Below are 25,915 nucleotides of genomic sequence, written 5' to 3'. Positions count from 1 at the left end.
ATGTAAATAGTATGATGTTCAAATAAATCGTTTGAGGGCACTGGGCCTGTACTCGCTGGAGTTGAGAAGGATGAGTGGGGACCTCATTGAAACTTACCGAATAGTGAAAGGCCTGGATGGAGTGAATGTGGAGAGGATGTTTCCACTAATGGGAGAGCTTAGAACCTGAGGGCAGAGCCTCAGAACAAAATAGAAAGGGGATGAGGAGGAATTTCTTTAGTCAGAGGCTGGTAAATCTGTGAAATTCATTGCCACAGACGGCTATGGAGGCCAAGTCATTGGGTATTTTTAAGGTGGAGATTGACTGATTCTTGATTAGTAAAGGTGTCAGGGGTTACTGGGAGAAGGCAGGAGAATGGCGTTGAGAGGGAAAGATAGATCAGCCACGACTGAATGGTGGAGCAGACTAGATGGACTGACTTGCCTAGTTTTGTTCCTATGACTTATGAGTGTGCAGAAATCAATAGAAGTCAATTATTGAGGTGGAATGCACTACTATGTGGATCATTTAGCAGCAGAGATAATCTGTTGAGTATAAAACTGATTACATTCCATGCACTGAAGCATAATTTTTAATTTTATTTTAATGTCTAGAGTTATCTGAAATTGGTCTTACAGAGGACAAATGACTTTACATTTGTTGTTTTGAAGTAACAAGCATGTCCGTTTTCAGGATTATGGGAAGACTGTGTGCTTGTGTGCCTACACTCAAATAAACTAAACTACAGTCTAAAGGTTATTTGTAGATGATTATTGGTGAAGACCTTACCTATTCTCTACTCACATATGTGGCTATGGCCTTAGAAAATCATCCAGGGAAGAACAAGCAGAATGATAATGGTATGAAGTGCACAGCTCAGTATCATTAATGAAAGAAGTGAAAAGATGGCCATTTGTCCTAGTTTGTCTCAGTAATTAGATCTATTCCCCACTCATTCCGAATACCACAGAACAATTTTGTTTCTCATCTATCCTTTCAATTTCAGCCTAAAATGTTTGGTTGAAACTGTTTCCTCCTCCCTCTCAGGTAATAACAGCCCACTGAATAATGCAAAATGGTTCCCCTCCTCTCTCCCCTTGTTCTTTGTCCAATTATCTTCAACCCGTGCCCTCTGGTTACTGAACATCCTTGTCAGTGGAAGCAGAGATTCTCCGTTCAATCTTCCAAGAAGGTTGAGGGTGGAGAGAAGGAAATCTTGCTGCAGGAAAAGAACGCAAAGAATCAGGATAATCTTCCTGTCGAGAACCAACCATTGTGTATGGATAGGCTAAGGTAGGTACAATTTCACCAGCCCATAAATGTGAGTGATTGGTGCTGAATGCTATTGGCAAAAGAATACGTTGTTAACATAATGCTAACACAACATATTTACATGATATGGGGCAGATTAGTGAGGGAATTGCATAAACCGTGATATGGAACATACTTGGTGGTACAGCAAATGTAACTGCTCAACGAGAACAGTCCAAAGCTTCTTCTACAGATGTTGCCATAACTAATTTGTAAATGTACTCCAGAATTTTCTGCTATGCTCCGCTTAGGAATAGATTGTTACTATATAAATAATAAAGAGAAAATTGCTGTCTTATCCAAACAATAAACATGCATTAAATGAACATCATTACTGAGAAATGCTGCTGTGCTGACCCATTGTCTAATTAACTGTCCCCTGGTTTACCGCTGTGTGATTTCCTATCTATACAGTGATCTGGCTGCAGTCTTGCTAAGTGCCTTGGCCAGAGCTGGCTCCAGCTGTGGGAGCCTGCAGATTTACTTTTCAATGCTCCCGGGTTGCCTGTCAACTATTGTAGACTGATTGGATGTCAAGGGCTTCCTGCCTGCTCTTGTACTCCAGTATGGATTCTTCTGGTGAAGCCATTGCCTGGTGTAAGACTCTGCCTCCAAAAGCATTGAAGTTGGCAGACTACATAATCATGATTTATACAATTCGCCCCACTTTAAAATTATCATGTAAAGATGTTGTTGCCATGCTTCTCCTCAAAGTGCTTGAGATATTCTTTTGCTCAGAGCAGTCAGCACCAATCATTCACTTTACTTGGGGCGGTGAAATTGTACCTACCTTAGTTTATTTATACACTGCAATGGTTCAGTTTCCCCTGAACCCTTTATAACATTTACATTGTTGGTGGTTCTCATGTTGATCTCCCATCACATCTCCTTCCAGGAGAAGGCAGGAACGGGGTACTGATTGAGAGTGATCAGCCATGATCGCATTGAATGGCGGTGCTGGCTCGAAGGGCTGAATGGCCTACTCCTGCACCTATTGTCTATTGTCTATTGTCTATTGTCTATTGTCTATTGTCTATTGTCTATTGTCTATTGTCTATGCCTGAATTTGTTCGTTGTATTTAAGACCTGTAACCAATGATCTTTTTGTTCTTGCATTCCCAACTCTAATCTCCAGGCTGTCATCCTTAAAGATGACCTTTCCCTGCTCTACTTTCTCTGAAGTGTTCCAATAGCTTTTAGCTCAGGGATTGCACAATGCCATTTTTATGACCGTTTGTGGAAAGTACTCTGATTTTTAAAATGATTCATTAACGGGGTGGCAATCTGGATACTGACTCTTCATCGATGTACATATTTTAACCTCATTCAGACTATAGCTTCTCAGCACCCTCCAGTTCTGGCCCACTGCCCATGAAAAGTGACAGAGCTGCCTCTGCCATACTGCTTAAATAATATATCATTTTTCAGCAGTAATTTGCTGTGTGCGATTGGCAAAATCTGTATTTCTCCTGAGGCAATTTTCTCATTGCTTCGCTTACCCGCCCAACCCGTAATTAGATTTAATGCAAGCCATGAGCAGGAAAGTGCTTTTGGACATTCTGTGGGTTTATTAAAAGCTCCCTCTTCCTCTCAAACCATTTCTCAGCCCCTACTTGCATCACGATAGAGAATAAAGTCAGATTAGTGGTACTTCTTCATAAAACTTGTGAAACTCGAGTGGTGCCTATTATCCCCAGGGATTGCTGTTGACGTCAAATTAAAACATATGTGAAGCACTTTTGTTTTACTCTTTAAGTTTAGTTTAGTTTAGAGATACAGCGTGGAAACAGGCCATTTGGCCTACTGAGTCCACACCAACCAGCAATCCCTGCACACAAACACTACCCCTACACATACTCGGGCCAATTACATTTTTACCAAGCTAATTAACCTATTACGTCTTTGGAGTGTGGGAAGAAAGCGAAGAACTCGGAGAAAACCCACGCAGGTCATGGGGAGAACGTACAAACTCCGTACGGACAGCACCCGTAGTTGGGATCAAACCCGTAGTTCCTGATGTTGTAAGGCAGTAGCTCTACCACTGCGCTGCAAATATTGTCAATCAATACAGTTATGAATGATGTTGGCACATATTCATAACTGTATTATCTGACAATATTTCATACTCATCCAAACAGTTTTGATGCCTTCATTATGTTTTACATGATAGGCAGAGGATATTATATTGATCCCCGGTCACATCTCCTACCTTATACCTGCAGTTGCTTGTTGTATTTTTGACCTGTAGCAAATATTCTTCTTGTTCCAGTGTATCCAATTATAAAACACAGGATGACATCCATAAAGCTGACCGTTCCCTGTTCTACTTTCTCTAATGTGCTCCAGTTACCCGTAATGCAGAGCTGTTTTTAACTTGATGACTGTTATTTGCAGGCCACATGTGGAAACTGCTCTGATTTTTAAATGATTCATTGCCGTGGTGGCAGACAATAGACAATAGACAATAGACAATAGGTGCAGGAGTAGGCCATTCAGCCCTTCGAGCCAGCACCGCCATTCAATGCGATCATGGCTGATCACTCTCAATCAGTACCCCGTTCCTGCCTTCTCCCCATACCCCCTCACTCCGCTATCCTTAAGAGCTCTATCCAGCTCTCTCTTGAAAGCATCCAACGAACTGGCCTCCACTGCCCTCTGAGGCAGAGAATTCCACACCTTCACCACTCTCTGACTGAAAAAGTTCTTCCTCATCTCCGTTCTAAATGGCCTACCCCTTATTCTCAAACTGTGGCCCCTTGTTCTGGACTCCCCCAACATTGGGAACATGTTATCTGCCTCTAATGTGTCCAATCCCCTAATTATCTTATATGTTTCAATAAGATCCCCCCTCATCCTTCTAAATTCCAGTGTATACAAGCCCAATCGCTCCAGCCTTTCAACATACGACAGTCCCGCCATTCCGGGAATTAACCTAGTGAACCTACGCTGCACGCCCTCCATAGCAAGAACATCCTTCCTCAAATTTGGAGACCAAAACTGCACACAGTACTCCAGGTGCGGTCTCACCAGGGCCCGGTACAACTGTAGAAGGACCTCTTTGCTCCTATACTCAACTCCTCTTGTTACGAAGGCCAACATTCCATTGGCTTTCTTCACTGCCTGCTGAACCTGCATGCTTCCTTTCATTGACTGATGCACTAGGACACCCAGATCTCGTTGAACTCCCCCTCCTCCTAACTTGACACCATTCAGATAATAATCTGCCTTTCTATTCTTACTTCCAAAGTGAATAACCTCACACTTATCTACATTAAACTGCATCTGCCATGTATCCGCCCACTCACACAACCTGTCCAAGTCACCCTGCAGCCTTATTGCATCTTCCTCACAATTCACACTACCCCCCAACTTAGTATCATCTGCAAATTTGCTAATGGTACTTTTAATCCCTTCGTCTAAGTCATTAATGTATATCGTAAATAGCTGGGGTCCCAGCACCGAACCTTGCGGTACCCCACTGGTCACTGCCTGCCATTCCGAAAGGGACCCATTTATCCCCACTCTTTGCTTTCTGTCTGTCAACCAATTTTCTATCCATGTCAGTACCCTACCCCCAATACCATGTGCCCTAATTTTGCCCACTAATCTCCTATGTGGGACCTTGTCGAAGGCTTTCTGAAAGTCGAGGTACACCACATCCACTGACTCTCCCTTGTCAATTTTCCTAGTTACATCCTCAAAAAATTCCAGTAGATTTGTCAAGCATGATTTCCCCTTCGTAAATCCATGCTGACTCGGAATGATCCCGTTACTGCTATCCAAATGCTCAGCAATTTCGTCTTTTATAATTGACTCCAGCATCTTCCCCACCACTGATGTCAAACTAACTGGTCTATAATTACCCGTTTTCTCTCTCCCTCCTTTCTTAAAAAGTGGGATAACATTTGCTATCCTCCAATCCACAGGAACTGATCCTGAATCTATAGAACATTGAAAAATGATCTCCAATGCTTCCACTATTTCTAGAGCCACCTCCTTAAGTACTCTGGGATGCAGACCATCAGGCCCTGGGGATTTATCAGCCTTCAGTCCCATCAGTCTACCCAAAACCATTTCCTGCCTAATGTGGATTTCCTTCAGTTCCTCCATCACCCTAGGTTCTCCGGCCCCTAGAACATTTGGGAGATTGTGTGTATCTTCCTCAGTGAAGACAGATCCAAAGTAACGGTTTAACTCGTCTGCCATTTCTTTGTTCCCCATAATAAATTCCCCTGCTTCTGTCTTCAAGGGACCCACATTTGCCTTGACTATTTTTTTCCTCTTCACGTACCTAAAAAAACTTTTGCTATCCTCCTTTATATTATTGGCTAGTTTACCCTCGTACCTCATCTTTTCTCCCCGTATTGCCTTTTTAGTTAACTTTTGTTGCTCTTTAAAAGAGTCCCAATCCTCTGTCTTCCCACTCTTCTTTGCTATGTTATACTTCCTCTCCTTAATTTTTATGCTGTCCCTGACTTCCCTCGTCAGCCACAGGTGTCTCTTACTCCCCTTAGAGTCTTTCCACCTCTTTGGAATAAATTGATCCTGCAACCTCTGCATTATTCCCAGGAATACCTGCCATTGCTGTTCTACCGTCTTCCCTGCTAGGGCCTCCTTCCAATCAATTTTGGCCAGCTCCCGCCTCATGCCTCTGTAATCCCCTTTGCTATACTGTAATACCGACACTTCCGATTTTCCCTTCTGCCTTTCCATTTGCAGAGTAAAACTTATCATGTTGTGACTGGATACTGACTCTTAATTGGCCTCTTGACCCAGTCGAGTAAGACGCTCAGTTGCACCAGAGAACCACCACATTGCAACAGAAACAAAAAACTGACAGACAACCTTCAATCGACCCAGACCTGGTTTCAGACACCGGAAATACACTCATATCATACCTGGACTTGCAGAGTCCTCTGTCCAACTGCCTGGGGATTGGTGTTTAAATTAGAAGAGTTTTCCAGCTATTAGGCCTGATTTATGCATCTACATCAAATCATAGATGAAATTGATGAGTATATTATTATTTATTATTTAAATTTTATTAAGCAGACTCATGGTCCATTAGAATACACATACAGTACACAGTATATACATATAAAATTAAATTAAATTAGAAAAGGCAACAATACCAATGTTTCCACATAGGTGCCAGGTATCTCACGGCACTGAAACCAGGATTTACCAGCAGCACAATGATGGAATTCTGAGAACCATTCAATCGGCATATAAATTTAAACATGAGATTCCTCAACAGGGCATGAAACGTATTGAAGTTGGGAGGCCATGTTACAGTTGTGCAGGACATTGGTGAGGCCACATTTAGAATATTGTGTTCAGTTTTGGTCACCCTCGTATAGGAAAGATGTTGTTAAGCTGGAAAGGGTGCAGAGAAGATTAACGAGGATGTTGCCAGGACTCGAGGGCCTGAGCTGCAGGGAGAGGTTGAATGGGCCAGGACTTTATTCTTTGGAGTGCAGGAGGATGCGGAGTGATCTTATAGAAGTGTATAAGATCATGAGGGGAATAGATAGGGTAAACGCACAGTGTTTTACCCAGAGTAGGGGAATCAAGAACCAGAGGACATAGGTTTAAGGTGAGGAGGAAAGATTTAATAGGAAGCTGAGAGACAACTTCTTTATATAAAGGGGGTAGTTATATGGAACAAGCTGCCAGAGGAGGTCATTGAGGCAGGTGCTATCACAATGTTTAAAAAACATTTGGACAAGTACCTGGGTAGGAGAGGTTTAGAGGGATATGGGCCAAATGCAGGGAGGTGAGACGAGTGTAGATGGAACATGTTGGTCGGCATGGGCAAAATGGGCTGAAGGGCCTATTTCCACACTGTATGACTTTATGACTCTACATCGCAACAAAGGTGTGCAAGACTTCTCCATCATAATCCCAGAAGCAATAGAGATGTACCAGGATGATGGCACAATGATATATGAGCATGTGGATCTAACAATGGAGATCCCACATTGACACTAGGCCTCATGGGCTCAATGGCAAGAGGTCAAACATAAGAAAAGGTTCTCCTGATCACCATCTATCACCCTTCCTCAGCTCATGAGTCAGTCGTCTCCTGAATTAGGACCTGCTGTTGGTCACAAAGCCAAGAGACACCATTTTTACATCAATCCTACCTGAAAGTGATTTTTTTCTCTCACATTTTTTCTCATCACCTCCCCCACAGATTCTACAAATCATTTACATTCTCAGGGCACTGTATATATACTCGGGGCCATTTGCAGTCGTCAATAATCAATCTAGCAATCCGCATTTTTCTAGGATGTGGGAGGAAAACCGGTGCTCGCATGTGGAAAAGAGATCCCATGTGGTCACAAGGAAAACATGCAAACTCCACACAGACAGCACCGGAGGTCAGGATTGTCCCCCATGATTTTATAAACCTAAAAGGTCACCCCTCAGCTTCCAACATCCCAGGGAGAATCACTGGTTGGGTTGGATAGATTGGTTTTATAACTATATTCCAGATTGTAGATGATCAGCCATGATCACAATGAATGGCGGTGCTGGCTCAAAGGGCCGAATGGCCTCCTCCTGTACCTATTTTCTATGTTTCTATGTTTCTATAATATCCTGGTGAATCTCACCTGCACTCTCTCTAATGTTACCACACTGTTCCTGGAGTGTGACAATCAGAACTGTACACAATTTCTTTGAACTATCATTAATCGAACTTTATCAGACTTGAATGTTATATCTTTGCACTAAATGTTGTACCTTTTATCCTTTATCTTTGCACTGTGAACGGATTGATTATATTCATGTATAGTCTTTTCTTTCACTGGACAGCAAGCAAACAAAACCTTTTCACTGTACACCTTTTCTCGGTACACATGGCGATCATAAACAAAACTAATATTCCAAGCCAATTTTCCAAGCTATATTTAGAATCATTTATTGATTGCAAAAATGCGTCAGAGTCAGTAGAAGCTCCTTTTAACATCCTTCTCTCCCAAGTGCACAATTCTTTCATTTTTCCCCGTAGCCCAGACTCCTCATATAAAAAAAAATGATTCACAAAATGCTGGAGTAACTCAGCAGGTCAGGCAGCATCTCGGGAGAGAAGGAATGGGTGACGTTTCGGGTCGAGACCCTTCTTCAGACCCTTCTTCATATAAAATTATTGTTTGTGCCTATTTCCATTGTTACGCCCTTGCTATAATCTCAGTCGTCTGCCGCTAAACAATTCCACCTAAATTCAAAGAACATTTTGAATGCAAGAAGCAAACACAAAATTCTCGCTTTGATAAGAACAAAATTAACATGGTCCTCAGAGCAGAGAAGTGAAGGGAGAAATGATCAATTTGTTTGAAATCAAAAATGAGTAATGAGGAATTGTTTTTAATGACTGAGTAATCGATAAAACAGATCACAGATGTAAGATGATTGGTAAAGGATCTAATTGAAACGTGCAAAGTCAGTCTTTGATAGCAACTTGAAAGGCGCTGATTGATGAGGTAGTGGATACAGTTTTAGTGTGGCCTTCAAAAGGGAATTTGATGAACAGTTGAAGGAGAGAAAAATATGGGGATGTAAGAAAAGAAACAAGGTCTGGGATTAACTGTATGCTCTTTAAAAAAAATGGTGCATGAGCCAAATGGTGCATTGGGGCGGCACAGTGGTGCAGCGGTAGAGTTGCTGCACTACAGCACCAGAGACCCGGGTTTGATCCTGGCTACGGGTGCTGTCTGAATGGAGATTGTATATTCTCCCTATGACCACGTGGGTTTTCTCAGGGTGCTCTGGTTTCCTCCCACATTCCAAAGGCGTGCAGGTTTCTCAGTTAATTGGCTTCGGTAAAATTGTCCCTAGCATGTAGGAGAGAACTCTTGTACAGGTGATCACTGGTGGGAGTGGACTTGATGGGCCGAAGGGCCTGTTTCCATGCTGTATCTCAAAACTGAACTAAACTAAACTAAACAATTAGCTTCCTGTTGTGCTGTGAATACACATAGAACAGTACAGCACAAGGCCAGGGCCTTCGGCATTCAACAATATCTGTGCCAAGCATGATGCCAAGACCATCTCTCATCTGCCTGCACATGGTCCATATTGCTCCATTCCCACATATCCAGGTGCTGAAGCAGAAGTATCTTAAATGCCACTATTGTATCTGCCTCAACCATCATCCTCTGCTTTCTACCAATAGTCACAAGAGCCGTGAGGCAGCAGCTCTACTAGCTAGAACCTACTAGCTCTACTAAAGTTGGAATTTCCAATTCCAAACATCTCACATTTGGTTTAGTTTAGTTTAGTTTAGTTTAGTGTAGTTTAGTGATACCGTGTGGAAACAGGCCCTTCTTGCCACTGAGTCCACAATGACCATTGATCGCTCATTCACACTAGTTCTATGTTATATCACATTTTCATCGCTCCTTACACAATCGGGGCAATTTACAGAGGCCAATTAACCCACACGTGTTTGGGATGTGTGAGGAAACCGGAGCAGCTGGAGGAAAACAACATGGTCACAGGGAGAACGTACAAACTCCACACAGACAGCACCCGAGGTCAGGATGGGACCCGGGTCCTCTGGCAGTGTGAGGCAGCGGTTCTACCCGCTGCGCCATCGTGTCGGGCCTTACTCAGCACTCTTTGCAATCTGCACCAACGTCCGTCCGTGCCAGTCCTGAAAGGGTTGATTCTGAACTGATTCAACGCCATTTGGATGAAAACACCTTCCCTCCGATCTGAACAGCATGCCCTTGGTCGTCCTGGTGTGAACGGTGCTGGTGATTCTGTGGCTTCCTGTTACACAGCTCTCTGCTGCCTGACAGGCTCGGAATGTGTGAGCCTGAACTATTGATTTTTCTCCACTTGGATGTAATCCAATTAAAATTGCTGAATACAGAAAGTTATTTTTCAGATTTGTAAATTAAGATGTAAATGCCATGCGGACTATCCTTGTGTGAAATGGGTTTATTTCTTTGCTTAATCCAACTCCCTTTCCTGTATTGTTATGTGACTCAGTGTGCTTAATTGGATAGTTCGCCAAGTTACTGTTTTTATCGAAATATGCTCCATCCTTTCCTATTCATGCCTTGGCCCATTTTCATAATGTGTCATATGTCTGTCTACTCTGCTACTGGTGTGCTAATCACGATTATATCTGACTGAGGGTTCTTAAGAGAACAGCGAGCTACTTTTTACTGGGTGTCAGCACACTCATAACTTCCTTACTTGCACAGTTTACAGTGTAGACGTACCGAGCACAGGGCAGCAGAGTGGTGCAGCTGGCCGAGCTGCTGCCTCACAATGTAAGAGACTTGGGTTCGGTCCTCGGTGCTTTCTCAGGTGCTGTCTGCGTAGAGTTTGCATGTTCTCCCTATGACCGCGTGGGCTTCCTCCAGGTGCTCTGGTTTTCTCCCAAATCCAAATGACATGCTGTGTCTGTCGGTTCATGATCTCCCCATTTGCCCCCATTGTGCATGGAGTGGATGAGAAAGCAGGATAACATAGAACTGGTGTGAATGGCTGATTGAAGGGCCTGTTTCCATGCTGTATCTCTCAAACTAAAATTAACATGGACTCACCGCTGTATTCAGGGGCGCCTCTGAATTGATCTGAGGTCTGGGTCATAAGCCCACTCATGGATGACCCTTTCAAAATAAGATGCTGTCAGTCAGACTGCGATAGGAATACATTTCTTCAGTGTTGCATCTTCAGAATTCTCTCTCAAGAGGGTTGCGAAGATTCAATCAATGAGTATAGTCAAGGCGGAGATCCATTGATAGATTTTTGATGGTATCGCAAAATGCTGGAGTAACTCAGATGATAAGTGAATCGATGCAAATAATATGTAGAAAAAAGTTGTTAAAATATTTTAGTAAATGGCATAGCAGGCACCATTGTTCCAAGTCAAGTCAAGTCAAGTTTATTTGTCACATACACATACAAGATGTGCAGTGAAATGAAAGTGGCAATGCCTGCGGATTGTGCCAAAAATTACAATTACAGCATAAAAATTAAAATTAATACAGAAAAAAATTTAGTCCCTGGAGATATAATAGTTAACTGTGGGAAGAAACTCCGTCTCATCCTCTCCGCTTTCACAGCGTGACAGCGGAGGCGTTTGCCTGACCGTAGCAGCTGGAACAGTCCGTTGCTGGGGTGGTAGGGGTCCCCCATAATCTTGCTTGCTCTTGATCTGCACCTCCTGATGTATAGGTCCTGCAGGAGGGTGAGTGTAGTTCCCATGGTGCGTTCAGCCGAACGCACTACACTCTGCAGGGCCTTCCTGTCCTGGGCAGAGCTGTTCCCAAACCAGACTGTGATGTTGCCGGACAGGATGCTCTCTACAGCCCCAGAGTAGAAGCATTGAAGGATCCTCAGAGACACTCTGAATTTCCTCAGCTGTCTGAGGTGGTAAAGGCTCTGCCTTGCCTTACCCACCAGTGCGGCAATGTGTGTTATCCATGTCAGATCCTCTTTGATGTGGACTCCCTGGTATTTAAAGCTGCTCACTCTATCCACAGTAGACCCATTTATTTACAGTGGCGTGTACGTCCTCAGATGTTGAGCCCTTCTAAAGTCCACAATCAGCTCCTTAATTTTTTTGACATTCAAGAGGAGGCTATTGTCCCAACACCAGAGTGCCAGATCAGCCACCTCCTCCCGGTAGGCCTTCTCATCGTTGTCGGAGATCCGGCCCACCACCACAGTGTCATCAGCAAACTTGATGATGGAGCCTTATAGTCTTATGTCATTCCAACATTATCAGCGAGGTGGAAACAAACAAAAAATTGCAGATGGTGAAGTATTGAGAAAAAACACAAAGTGCCAGAGAACTCAGTGGGTCAGGCAACATCTGTAGAGGGAACGCAAGGCAATATTTTGGGTCAGGACCGTGATTGAGTAGGGGGGAAAGATGAAAAATTCTCATTGAGGTAAAATGTTTTTGATTTCCTGATGGCATCTTCCAACATCACTGCTGAATGAAAGTTTAAACAATTTTTGGTTTTAACCTGTAATCCCGTGGGTTTTAATGCTGAGTTATACCAAGGCAATCTGGAATTAATGGGTCAGCATTGAGGAGAGTTTTCAAAGAAACATTCATCCTGGGCTTCCCCAGAGAGGCAGGCGATTGATTGATCAAGAACAAATTCACAACAGGATATCATGGTCAATAGACACAAAATGCTGGAGTAACTCAGCGGGTCAGGCGTCATCTCCGGAGAAAAGGAATAGATTAACTTTCCAGTCGAAACCTTTCTCCAGACTCAGCCTGACCCGCTGAGTTACTCCAGCATTTTGGGTCTATCTTCGGTGTAAGCCAACATTTGCAGTCTCTTCCGACAAAGGATGTCATGATCCACAGGCCTACCTAGTGTTAAATATCAGAATTTTAAATTGATGTAAGAAAGGAAAACTAATTTTAATGTAAAACTGCTCATCAAATACGTAGTTCACTGTTAGCTCAGAAGTCTCTTCCGACAAAGGATGTCATGATCCACAGGCCTACCTAGTGTTAAATATCAGAATTTTAAATTGATGTAAGAAAGGAAAACTAATTTTAATGTAAAACTGCTCATCAAATACGTAGTTCACTGTTAGCTCAGAAGTCTCGGTTTTGTAGCAAATGGTAAATTTAGAGTCAGGGTGGATCCTGATAGTGTGGAGGATGTAAAATTAGTGGGAGCAGATTGCCTGTCTTTACAACTCATCCTATTTTTAATTCTATAGAAGTCAGCTGATTGAAATTTAAGCTGGTGTCATGAAACACAATGAGGTTCCAGTGGCAGTGTGAAGAGAGAGGGAACTCTGGAGTAACTGCATCAGTATGGTTCCGCCTCTTTCTGATATTCACAATTGAGTTTAGTTTAGTCTCGTTTATTGCCATGTGTACCAAGGTACAGTGAAAAGTTTTTTTTGCTTGGTGCCATCCAGTCAGCGAAAAGACTATACACAATTACAATCAAGTCGTCCACAGTGTGTGTGGATACAGAACAAGGGGAATAACATTTTTATGCAAGATAAAGTTCAGTAAAGTCTGATTAAATGTAGTCCAAGGGTCTCCAATGAGGTAGATGGTAGCTCAGAACCACTCTCTATTTGATGATAAGATGGTTCAGTTGCCTGATAACAGGTGGGAAGAAACCGTCCCTGAATCTGGAGGTGTGCATTTTTACACTTCTGCACCTCTTTCCTGATGAAAGAAGGGAGAAGAGGGAGTATTTGGGGTGAGAGTCACCAGCCGAGAGAAATTCTGGATTTTTTATGAACGGTAGTTTCCACTACATTTAATGAAGACACAAGGGGCTCGTGATACCCCCAAATAGCCAGAATGAACCAAAGCTTTGAGTCAACAAATCTAACACTAAATACTGAGAAAGCTGGGTATGTATTAAAGTGTCGGAGATACCCAACCCATGATTGAACAGAAACTAGAGGCAAAACGTGGTCTCCTTCAACAACTTTAGCGGGTCAGGCAGCATCTGGAGAACATGGATTGGTGACGTATTGGGTCGGGACCCTTCTTCAGAGTAGAACCTTTTATTCCATTTTCGCTCTGGAATAAATTCCCCGATCATCTCTCCTCCTGAAATTCTTGTTGTAAATTGACCCATTCTAATTAACCTTTTTTCAGATTGTCCTAAACTCATCTCCAATATTTAAATATACAGGATGACAGGTGAGACAATTGACAAGTGGAATCTCCTTCTTAACTTCGTATGGGTTCCTTAAAGCCTACAGCATTGATTTTAATTTCTGTTACTGTTTGTGGAGGCACGAAGTCGCAGATGCTGTTATCTTCAGAAAAAAGACAAAGTGCTGGAGGAACTCAATGGGGCAGCAGTATCTCTGTTAAAAGAAAGATCTCAAAACATCATCTGTCCATTCTCTTTTTCTGTCCTGGGCCTCCTCCGTTGCTAAAGTGAGGCCACATGCAAACTGGAGGAACAGCACTTCATATTATGCTCGGGTAGTTTACAGCCTAATGATATGAATAGAGACAGCACCCACAGTCAGGCCATTCCCACTCATTGTGTAAATCCTACATTTATTAGCCCAGCACTTATCAGGATTAAATTCCATCTGTCATCACTATATCATCATCATCATCATCATCATCATCATCATCATCATCATCATCATATATCTACAGCCGGAAACAGGCCTTTTCGGCCCTCCAAGTCCGTGCCGCCCAGTGATCCCCGTACATTAACACTATCCTACACCCACTAGGGACAATTTTTACATTTACCCAGCCAATTAACCTACATACCTGTACGTCTTTGGAGATATAGTAAACTACAGCTTGAAACTCACTGCCTAGAGTGAGTAAGGTTCAGATAGAGTAGTACAGATAAGAAGCCAAGAGACAGATCTTCACACAAAAGATAATGAATATTTATCTTTCCCCCAAATTTTGTTGAGGTCAATTGAAAATTTCAAAACTAAGATTCAGATTTTTTTCAGTCACTTTGGGTGCTGCCTGTATGGAGTTTGTATGTTCTCCCGTGACCTGTGTGGGTTTTCTCCGAGATCTTCGGTTTCCTCCCACACTCCAAAGATGTACAGGTTTTGTAGGTTTAATTGGCTTGGTATAAATGTTAAAAAATTGTTCCAAGTGTGTGTAGGGTGGGTGTTAATGTGCAGGGATCGTTGGTCGGGGCGGACTCGGTGGGTCGAAGGACCTGTTTCTGCGCTCTATCTCAAAACTAAACCAAACTAAACTAAAGAGGGTTGTGGGAGACATGGGGGAGAAATTTGTCCTTGATCATTGGCACTACACCTCTGAGAGATTATTCATCACCAATGTAAACACTGGAGGCACGGGGTCCATTGACGGCACCAGGAATGAATAGGTGGACACATGCATAACCAAAGGCTGGTATTTGTACATGCATTTAGCATGTCTGAAGAAGGGCCTCGACCCAAAACGTCACCCATTCCTTCTCTCCTGAGGTGCTGCCTGACCGGCTGAGTTACTCCAGCATTTTGTGAATAAATGCATTTATCACAAGTAAGTGATGGTGTGTTTCTCTTCCTTGTCTTGATTTAATACTGGATATATTGAAGGCAGAGAATATTTATTACAGCAGATTTGTCGTATAGTTCAGTACTGTACAATGGGCTGATGTGCTGGAGTTACATCATGCATCTAGTGTAAATAATGGGGGACAAATTCTGAACCCATTATCTGAAATTAAAGATGACAGACTACACAAATTGAGTAATCAGGCAACAAATTAGCATCTTCTGTGATATTCCTGCTTTCTGTCAAATATTGAGCAGCCGTGAGCAATGAGGAGCGAGATTTATGCCTGAATTTAAGCTGTGTTGAAGACTAAAGTGCCAGAACTCTGCCCACTTTAACTGTCTTTGTCAGTGTATTTGGCAAAGAGAAAAATAGCTGAATGCAACTGTCATTTTTACACCTCGTTGAAATGAATCCGTGGGTTTGAATAATCTCCAAATATAAACTATTTGTTAAATATAATATCTCTGAGAATCTAACAGTACTTCAAAGTATTGCCACCTGGTCATCTTTTTCTTTGTATTTAATGCATTCAAGAGAGAGCTAGATAGAGCTCAAGGGTAGCGGAGTCAGGGGGTATGGGGAGAAGGCAGGAACGGGGTACTGATTGAGAATGATCAGCCATGATCACATTGAATGGCGGTGCTGGCACGAAGGGCTGAATGGCCTACTCCTGCACCTATTGTCTATTGTCTATTTATAGTGCAAGATGATTGCTAATGAGGCTAATAAAAACAGATTATAAATGCATTTTCATTCTATTGAATGTTGACAGTGGACCATAATCGTACAGGCTTAGACATAATCTCTGGAGAACAAGAATAGGTGACGTTTCGGGTCGGAACACTTCTTCAGACCCAAAATGTGACTTAATCCTTTTCTCCAGCGATGCTGCCTGACCCGCTGAGTTACTCCAGCATTTTGTGTCTATCTTCGGTATGAACCAGCACCAGCTTTGCTGGCTTTACCTTGCACTGAACATTATTCCCTTATCATGTAGCTATGCACTGAAAAAGGATTGATTGTAATCATTGCATTGTCTTTCTGCTGACTGGTTAGCACGCAACAAAAGCTTTTCACTGTACCTCGGTACACGGGACCATACATTAAACTGATCTGCACTTCCTTCCTACACATCTTATACAGGCTTGTTGTGTTCAAAGCTTCCACCTTCAACTGAAGTTTCCTGATGACAGGAAATGTTCTATATGGAGTTGTCTTAGTGGTCCAGAGTCATACAGCACAATAGAAGAATTAATGCACAGCTGAGGAGATAATGCAAACCAGAAAAAACATGGAAGAGCTGAACATAAATTACACAAGAATGCAAGATATTAGGGCAGTAATAATAAAGATTTTCACTTATCCGGACGTCAATTGAAGCCCAGGAGTATCACAGAGTCATACAGCACGGTAACAGGCCCTTCGGCCCAACTTGCCCACGCCAACCAAGATACCTCATCTACCCTAGTTCCACCTGCTCGCGTTTGGCCTTCTAACCTCTAACTATCCATGTACATCTTAATGTATTTTTAAATGCTGTCTTTAATCTATACTGCTGGATTAGTGGTAGACAAGTTCAAAGTGTTCACGCCAGTGACGCCAATGCACGTCATTTAACGTCACAAAGCCGTAGCGTCATGGAGTCATACCGCATGGAAACAGGCCCCATCTATGCTCGTCACACAACTTCCCCACGCCGACCAACAGGCCCCCATCTATGCTTGTCACACAACTTCCCCACGCCGACCAACAGGCCCCATCTATGCTCGTCACACAACTTCCCCACGCCGACCAACAGGCCCCATCTATGCTCGTCACACGTTTGTCCCATATCCCCCTCATCCTTTCCCATCCATGTACCTGTCCAAATGCCTTTTAAATATTTGTTAAAATACCTGCCTTAACTGTCTCCTCTGGCAGCTCGTTCCATATACCCACCACCCTCTGTGTGAAGAAGTTGTCCCTCGGGTTCCTATTAAACCTTTCCCCTCTCACCTTAAACCTATGTCCCCTGGTTCTTGATTCCTCTGCGGTGGGTAAAAGACTCTGTGCATTCTTCCTTTCTATTCCCCTCATGATTTCATACACTGTATACACTGCGTGAAATCATGAGGGGAATAGATAGAGTGATACTGTAGAAACTTTCATCACTGCCAGCAACCTGTCTCTGTCAAGAGGAGGCAGCAGTGTGCGACAAGGAAGGTACCAAGGAAGGTGCCTGAGTATAATGGGACCCAACACTTGCAAAGATAGTGTGGTCATTGTTCAGCATATCTTTTCTGCCACAGTTCCGCAAAGGACAAGCGTTATATCATTCCCTACAGCTCTGTGTGAGCACTGGGATTTGGTTATAGCTCATCTTCTAACATGATTGCTCTGAAAATTGATCCTACCTGGGAGGGGGAAAAGCATTGCGACGCAGTGATCAGAAGAGTTTTAATGGATAGTCCCTATCCGAAACACTTATCATGTGTAATATTGGTTATGAACAACATTTATTGCTTTAAGGTTGAAAATTGGCAAGAGAGCTGATTTACCACCAGTGCATGATGCCCAAGAGCTTAAGAAAGGGAACAAGATGAAGACACTGTAAAGAGCACCCCACAAATGGCTAAGATAAGTCAGCCTTTATTACTGTGGCAGAGACCAGCATCAATGACCTCAGGGATGGATAGATGACCTGTTCACGTGGAGGGCACAAGCTGGTGACTCAATTCAGTGCGTGAAATGGGCAAAGATTTGTTTAGTTTTTGTTTAGAGATTCAGCATGGAAACAGGCCCTTTGGCCCACTGAATCTATGTCAACCATCGATCACCCCCCATACACTGCGTAGGAAAATAACTGCAGATGCTGGTACAAATCGAAGGTATCAGTCTGAAGAAGGGTCTCGACCTGAAACGTCACACATTCCTTCTCTCCAGAGATGCTGCCTGACATGCTGAGTTACTCCAACGTTTTGTGATACCCTCCATACACTAGTTCTTTCTCATACACACTCGGGGCAGTGTACAGAAGTCAATTAACCTACAAACCTGCAAGTCTTTTGAATGTGGGAGGAACCCAGAGCACCCGGAGAAAACCCGCGCAGTCACAGGGTTGAACGCACAATTTCCGCACAGACAGCGCCTGAGGTTAGGATTGAACCTGGCACTGTGAGGCAGCAGCTCTGCCACTGTGCCACTGTGCCACTGTGCCACCCTAAATGTTTTTTTTTTTAAAGCAGTGGAACATGTATAGAATATTGGTTGTGAGGAATGATTGTTACTTGAAGACTGTTACTTCTCTAAGTAGTGCATTATATGACTGTCACACTGCTGTTAGTCGGATACAGAGAGCAAACGGATTATGAAAGTTGGGGGGGGGGGAGGGAATGTCCTCTGGAGCTTCTCCCAACCAACTGCTATAATCTTGCAGAAGGTTGTCTGAAGTCCTATTCATCCATGTATCACCGATCTGCTTTTGAGGTGATGGTGGCCATTTGAGAAAGTGCCCGATAAATTCCTTGCAATTATTTGGACATGCGTTTGTTGATTGGGCAAAATGACCATGTGCAAATCGGTCCATATTACCATATTTGCATTTGTAACAATAGTGATGGCAATATCAAAGGTACTGCTTTTGGAATGATAAATTATTTCATTACCATGAGTTACCTAGCAACACTTCTGCATTTGAATAGTGGCTATGTTGATTTGACACCAGCACACACCAATGCTGCCATCTGGAGTAATTCTGCGGTGTAGCAGGCAATTGGAAAATCACTTTCAATATCCATCTGCCGAATTTACTCATTTACAACTATTGCCTCAGGGGTCGGTCATTCATTCCCCATGGCTACTTGCCATTACATTGGCCATTACCCTCATTTCCCCTCCTCTTTACATCATTTAACGCACTCAATGAGATCAATGGGACTGAGATCAATTGATCACTGCTTTTAGAAGCTTCAATTGATTTCCTGCAATCATGTTTTGGGTGGTAGGGAATTCCAGATTTCTAAGAGGATAAGTGAGTGGGTGATCTTGTAAATGGAGTATGATATGTGAAAATGTGACATTGCCCACTTTGGCAGGGAAATTAAAAATATATTAAAGATAGATGCAAAATGCTGGAGTAACTCAGCGGGAACAGGCAGCATTTCTGGAGAAGGAATGGGTGACGTTTTGGGTCGAGACCCTTCTTCGGATTGTGTCTATCTTGAATTTAAACCAGCATCTGCAGTTCCATCCTACACATTAAAAATATATCATCTGCTCGGTGAGATATTGTAGAGTTCTAAGCTGGAGGGAGAGAGATCTGGGGGGCCAACAGGCCATTTACACCAAACGGTCAGTGTGCAGTCAATGCAGGTATTGGGAGAACTAAAAGAATGTCATGTTATTATGAGGGAAGTGGGTGCAGAGGTAAGGAGATTATACTTCCATTATACAGGGCACAGTTAAGATCACAGATGGAGCACTGTTAATATGTTGGAAACTGTTCATAGAATTCCTTATACCTGGAATGGGTATGTAGGCTTATATGGGAAAGTAGGTGAAAATTGAAGTATATGAGATCCTGAAAAGTCTTAGCATAGGATGTGGAGAGGATGATCATATTTGTGGGGGAATCTGGAACTGGCAATTACTGTTAAAACTAAAAGGGTCAATTGGCTGAGGATTTTTTTTAATTCTCCAACTGCTTTGAAGTTTTTGAACTCTTCCATGCCCAGTGGAAGCTGACTCTTGGAATAGTTTTGGGGCAGAGACGGAAAGATACTTGCTAAGAAAGGGATTTAAAAAAAACACCTAATCAGTCCATTGATATCTCACTGCAGTCTACAACTCTCTTCCCAGTTATGGCCAGTTTTTGTATATTTAAACAAAATCATTGTTGTTTATCATTGATAGGCAAAGATCTTCATAAGGGCATATGATATAGGAGCAGCATTAGGCCATTCAGCCCATCATGTCTACTCCGCCATTCAATCAAGGCTGATCTATCTTTCCCTCTCAACCCCAATCTCCTGCCTTCCCCCATATCCCTGACACCCTGACTAATCAAGAATCTGTCAATCTGCACCGTATAAATACTCGAAGGTAGACACAAAATGCTGGAGTAACTCAGCAGGTCAGGCAGCATCTCAGGAGAGAAGGAATGGGTGACGTTTCGGGTCGAGACCTTTCTTCAGACTGAAGAAGGGTCTCGACCCAAAAGGTCACCTATTCCTTCTCTCCCGAGATGCTACCTGACCCGCTGAGTTACTCCAGCATGTTGTGTCTACCTTCGATTTAAACCAGCATCTGCAGTTTTTTTCCCCTTATAAATACTCAATGACTTGGCCTCTGCAGCTGTCTGTGTCATGAAGCCCTGTTGTAAATAGTTTACCAAGAATAAAAAACTTGGGTTAACCATTAACCCTTCTGCCCTACCAGCAGCTCAGTCCAGAACACACATTTTCTATTGGATTCTTTTACTTTTACATTCCTGATCAGTCTGCTCATTGAACATCTTGGAAAAATGCCTTTATGCTGTTTGAACATCTTGCAAAAATCTACCTGGAGCATCCACTTTGTACAAGGTTGGAATGAGAGGAGCAATCTGCCAATGATAAGATGCAATGATTCGATCAACATGACTTTAAAAGATGTGAAATGCTTTTGCAATTGAATTAGAGTCATAATAATAATAATAATAATGCATTACATTTATATAGCGCTTTTCAAACACTCAAAGACGCTTTACAGGGATTTCTAGAACATAGAGAAGTGAATAAATAGATAAATAAGTAAACGAACAGAGAAAGGAGACAGAAGGTGAGGTGACCTTCAGTGGTTGAAGGTTTCCATTCATAGAATGGAAACAGGCCCTTTGGCCCAACTTGCCCACACTGGCCATCATGTCCTAGCTACATTAGTCCTACCTGCCTGTGTTTGGCCCATATCCCCCCCAAACTGTCCTATCCATGTACCTGTTTCTTAAATGTTTGGATAGTCCCAGCCTCAGCTCCCTACACCCACCGTTCCATACACCCACCACCGTTTGTGCAAAAAAGTTACTCCTCAGTTTCCTATAAAATCTTTTCCCCTTCACTTTAAACCTACATCCTCTGAATTGAACCTTTTGATGTTGTGCACCCTAAGCTGACTGCGGGGTTACACCGTTAAATAATAAAATCTTAAATGTTTTTTGCAGCCCCTGAAGACGGAGGGAAAGCTTCTGAGGAGGTAGAAGGCGAATCAGAGGCGGCCGCGCCAGAACAGTGAAGCCGTGATCATTCGCCTTGTCAATACGTTCTGCAAGCCTCGGAACAATGTTGTGCAGGATTAAATCAATGCTATCTTTCCAATTTGTTCTCCATGCAAGGTGTCCCTTTGTCCTTCTGTATTATTTTGTACATTTCCACCTGCCAGCAGACACAGTGGTCCTCTCTATCATACCTTCTTCTGTCATCCATCCCTTTATTTCTTCCCTCCCTTTCTTTGCATCTTTTGCCCTTCCTTCCTTCCTTCCTTTCACGGAGGCAATATTCCATAGCTTCTTTTCGGCTTTGCACACAAAGGCAATAGGTGGCGGTTGGAGTGCATCCATCAGTCTGTGTGGTGTTTTCATATTGCATCGGCCAGGAGTTTGAAGCATTTTTTGCTTTGCCATTATTATTGGATTTGTTTAACTCCCAGATGATATTGCAGAGAGCACAATCCAGATAAAATCAGTGTTGGTAAGCCATTGTCCATGAACAATAATGACCAGCTTCATCAATCAGCATCTCTGATCTGAAGACTCACAGCTGAGTCTGATTGTCAGGTGGAAATCTCAATTGTACCATCCAAACACCTTCTCTCCTACCAGTCTTCAGGTGATTTATGACTTTTGTTTTAAACAGGAGGAAGATATGGTTGCCATAGAGCAGCAGAAATGTGCATAGATGCATGCTGCATGTAAACGAATTTTCAGTACATAATTTGCTGTACACTGGGTAATGACTTAAGGAAGCAGATTACCATCAACACCCCAATCGACAAATGTGTACCAAGCAGAGACAGAAACGTTTTAAATTCTAATCAGTGACGAGGTATTCATTATATCTAAAATGCTCATTGTTGACAATAAGTTATGAAAATCCACAAACAACCCAATCTAGATGGATTGACCTTCACGGCTGTATACATTGGGAGACATGAAGAAAATTGCTGGAATATGAGTCAACTGGACGGGCATTGTAGAACGGAAAGAGCTTAACTTCTCGTGATAATAGTAGGGTGAGGGGAACATTCCCACCAATGTAACTGTCCATTTCCAAGCCCACTGTACCTCGGTACATGTGACAATAAACTAAACTAAACTAAAGTAACTAATTCTAAATTCAGACCTGGTTCAACGGCTCCTCCAACATATAACCTGATGTACTGGTTCACCTATGGAACTGGATCAGGATGGACTATTGGAAGTGTCTTATGCCATTGACCTAGACTATTTCTATTTGGTATTTGTGCTTGAAAAAATAGCTATTCACTATAAATTGATGTGAGTGATTATGTACAGAGCATTTCAAACATGTAGGGAATGATCAACCAGATTCCAAGGATTAATCTGTGTAAAATTATTGTGTAAGACTCTTAAACCACTCCACTGATGGATTTCAATAAAATTTCTGTCATGGAATTAGTCGAACCATTGATAAAGCTGGAGATGGGATCATGATGGGTTTTCCACACGACCTTCTTGACAGGGGGTATGGGGAAAAGGCAGGAACGGGGTACTGATTGAGAATGATCAGCCATGATCACATTGAATGGCGGTGCTGGCTTGAAGGGCCGAATGGCCTCCTCCTGCACCTATTGTCTATTGTCTATTCTATTGTCTATTGCCATTGATTGAATTTTCTCCTCCCCTTTCTGTTTTATTCCAATTCTTTTTCTTGAATGTTGGAAATTCTAATCCTATATTCAGATTACCTAAATCTCTCAAGGTTGTGGCTTACATGTTTAAAATGCTCGGCACTTAACGCTTCACTTTGCACAAGTCCTTGGAGGTTCAGATAACTCCAAATATTTATAAAAAGGTGTCCCCAATCCCATTGCTAAATAAATGTTGCATTTGAAAGCAATGTCCCAGTTGTATTTTGAGCTGTAATTTTCCCTTTAAAGGTCCAGTCCAGTAAACAAACAGAAATATTTATTTCTTATCAGTCACAGAATGGTGGTACATGGATGTCATTTTTTATTTAAAGGTCCAGTCCTGTAAAGAAAATAAATATCTATTTCTTATCAGTTATAGCATGGTGATGCTTGGATTTAATTTTCCATTTTAAAGATTAATTCCAGTAAAAAAATAAAAATATTTATTTTGTATCATTATAGCACATTTATGCTTGGAACTGCCTGGCAAAGAATACTTTGACAGGGGGGTGTTAATGTGCATTTGGGATAATTATGACCCATGCCCTTCAACTAGAAAGCAATGGTATGGGTTATTTGCTGGTTTTACACCAATTATACTTTTCACTAACATCAGTGCAGCATTGGGTGAAGTATATAAACAGAGGGCCATACACCTCCGGTTACCCACCCTGTAAATCAGCTTTAAAGTAAGTGTCCTTGTCTCTGACCCCAGGTCTACAGCAATGTTCACTGTAATCCACATCATCTTCAGCCTGCCTTCACACCATGCATGCAGGATTAATGCAAAATCAAAATCCTGAACAATCTGCATGGACAACTTTTATTTTTGGTCATTATCTTTGGGAATGTTCCTTACTCCAATGTCAGTTTTGTGCCTGGTCTCCCGACAGTGAAAAATGTGGTTGAAGTAAAATCAACTGTGCTAGTCCCAACAATGATGAATATCTGAGAGACTCACTACCAGTTATGTTTATTTTGAGCCGTATACTGGTTTGAAAGGGAGTGGATGTCTGAATGCAAAGCTTGGTCAATTATAATAAATCATAAAGTCAATCACAAAGTGCTGGAGTAACTCAGCGGGTCAAGCAGCATCTCTGGACAAAAAGGACCCGAAACATCACTTGTCCATTTTTCTCCAGAGATGCTGTCTGACCTGCTGAGTTACCCCAGTACTTTGTGTCCATCTTTGGTCTAAACCAGCATCTGCTGTTCTTTGTTTCTATATGGTCAACTATGCATTTGTTTGTATTGCATGGAATTCAAATCAGCAGTGCGTTGATGGACCCCACTGATGTATATCAGCATTGATTTTCCACACGAGCCCTCTCCTGCCCTCTTTCTCCTGCCCTTTCAGGGTATTTTTCTCATTCATGTAACCATCAAGATTTCCTTGAAATGTGCACCCCTTTATCTGCTTGTACTACACCTTGTGATCACCCACTTCATAACCCAAAGTAGTTTCTGTTTCAAGTTTTCACATATTTCCCTACGACACAGATGGAGGCCATTTGGCCCATTTCTCTTCCAGCAGGTCCTATTCTATTGATCCCATTCATCCTAATCATTTGCCTTTAATTATTCATTAGCACATCCCATTCAACCATTCACAACTGCCCCCTTTCCTTTTGTCAGTGTGGGCAAGTTGGGCCAAAGGACCTGTTTCCACACTGTAAGACTCTATGATTATATGTGTGTGTATGCATGTTTACATATATATATTACAAAACATATATATATGCCAATCTTTACATGCAGATGTATGTGCGTACACTTGTAGAGTGTTTGCGTGTGTATGTGTGTATGCCTACCTGTGCTTTTTGTGTGTGTGTTTGTGTGTGTGTATCTGTGTGTGTATCTGTGTGTGTGTGTGTGTGTGTATCTGTGTGTGTGTGTGTGTGTGCGTGTGTGTGCGTGTGTGTGTGTGCGTGTGTGTGTGTGTGTGTGTGTGTGTGTGTGTGTGTGTGTGTGCGTGCGTGTGTGTGTGTCTGCATGGGTATAGATATTTGTCTGCGTGCTTGTGCAATAACCATAAATAGAGATCTCTCGTCGTGGATTGTTGTGACTATGGAGTTGATTGTTGTGCAATCTTAACAGTTGAATTGCTGCTGAGAGCTGCTAACTTTATTCTGTATGAGTGTCCCTGGGAAATCAAATGCCATTTGCTTCCTTGCTGTTTATTTGCATGTGATTTATCTGGAATACTTAATAATTGTTCATTTAAAATCTGTTTATTTAACAAAAACAATTAAAAAAAATATCAAAGTATCAAAAAAACATTTGTTGGGCCAAATTATTTCAAATGTAAAAGGATCACTTTAGGGGAAATAAGATTTTATTTTATTTCAGGGTCATTCAGAACACAACATCAGCGATCCTGCAACAGACCAGCGGCAAACTTGGGAAAACATTCCCCGATCCCAAGGAAATGATTCCTACCAGCATCTCTCTCCCCCTCCTTTATGATTCTCCAGTTTTGTGAACAAACGAGCTTCAGACGACCTGCTTTACCTTGTCATCCTTGATTTCTTGACAATTATTGCCGTATTACATTCAAACAATAAAGCTGACACTCCCCGACTTGCACTATTGTCGACTTATGCCAACATGCAACTTGCATACACAATTCTGGCTATTTGCAATTTCCGCAACACCGTACGACCACTCAAGTTTACATCAGAAACAAGCCGACAATGGCAGCGCTGCTTACCCAGAATGCCGCGTGCTGC

General features: G+C 42.4%; 1 protein-coding gene across 2 annotated transcripts in view; it reads left to right on the top strand.

Moving 5' to 3' along the window:
* Positions 1 to 25,471, top strand: part of LOC144608587 (neuromodulin-like) — a 54,850-nt gene extending 29,379 nt beyond the window's left edge. For both annotated transcript variants that reach the window (XM_078426537.1, XM_078426536.1), the window contains exon 3: positions 21,481 to 25,471. In XM_078426537.1, the coding sequence (XP_078282663.1) occupies positions 21,481 to 21,551 (71 nt within the window). In that variant the 3' untranslated portion in view covers positions 21,552 to 25,471. The remainder of the gene's footprint in view (positions 1 to 21,480) is intronic.
* The last annotated feature ends 444 nt before the right edge of the window (positions 25,472 to 25,915 follow it).

This window comes from Rhinoraja longicauda, chromosome 32, assembly GCF_053455715.1.
Source record: "Rhinoraja longicauda isolate Sanriku21f chromosome 32, sRhiLon1.1, whole genome shotgun sequence".
Lineage (NCBI taxonomy): Eukaryota > Metazoa > Chordata > Chondrichthyes > Rajiformes > Arhynchobatidae > Rhinoraja > Rhinoraja longicauda.
This window is presented reverse-complemented; position numbering and strand designations above follow the sequence as displayed.